This window comes from Aptenodytes forsteri, unplaced genomic scaffold (assembly GCF_000699145.1).
Source record: "Aptenodytes forsteri isolate BGI_AS27 unplaced genomic scaffold, ASM69914v1 Scaffold53, whole genome shotgun sequence".
NCBI lineage: Eukaryota > Metazoa > Chordata > Aves > Sphenisciformes > Spheniscidae > Aptenodytes > Aptenodytes forsteri.
The window spans coordinates 8,680,425-8,680,906 of record NW_008795909.1 but is presented as its reverse complement, the minus strand read 5'-3'; the positions used below and the strand labels follow the sequence as shown (position 1 = coordinate 8,680,906).

General features: G+C 72.2%; 1 protein-coding gene across 1 annotated transcript in view; it reads left to right on the top strand.

Moving 5' to 3' along the window:
* The window catches only part of LOC103903341, a gene marked incomplete at its 5' end in the record, with an annotated part of 44,582 nt that overhangs the window by 6,294 nt on the left and 37,806 nt on the right, over positions 1-482 (top strand). The window contains 3 exon segments of the mRNA XM_019473424.1: positions 3-41; positions 117-174; positions 319-411. Of these exon segments, the coding sequence (XP_019328969.1) occupies positions 3-41; positions 117-174; positions 319-411 (190 nt within the window).

Genomic DNA, 482 nt, shown 5'->3' with positions numbered 1-482 from the left:
AGGAGCTGCGGCCGGAGGTGGGGGCGGGGCAGTGCAGGCAGGTCAGTGCGGGCAGCCGGCGGGCAGCGGGCAAGGACCAGGCAGCATGTGACCTGTCCCTGTCCCTGTCCCCACAGGTCTGGCACCCTGAGAATGGCACCGGGGTCATGCTCTGGGCCTGTCCCCTGCACAAATGTGAGTGTCCTTGGCCGTGCCGGGGGAGAGGGGGGCTGGTGTGGGGCCGAGGGAGGGCACCCACCCTGTGGAGCTACCGGGCGGGTGCCGGGGAGCATCGGTGGGTGCCGGGGACCCTCGGCAGGTGCTGACCCCTGCCCGCAGACCTGCGTGCCCGCTGGGCGCTGGTGTGGATGGGGGTGCTGCTGGGGGCTGCCTGCCTCCTGCTCCTGCTCCTGCTGAAGAAGGACGTGAAAGGTGAGTGGTGCCTGCCTGGGGGCCGTGCCTGGCCTGGGATCCCCCCCGGGACCCCGCCTCACCGCCTCTCC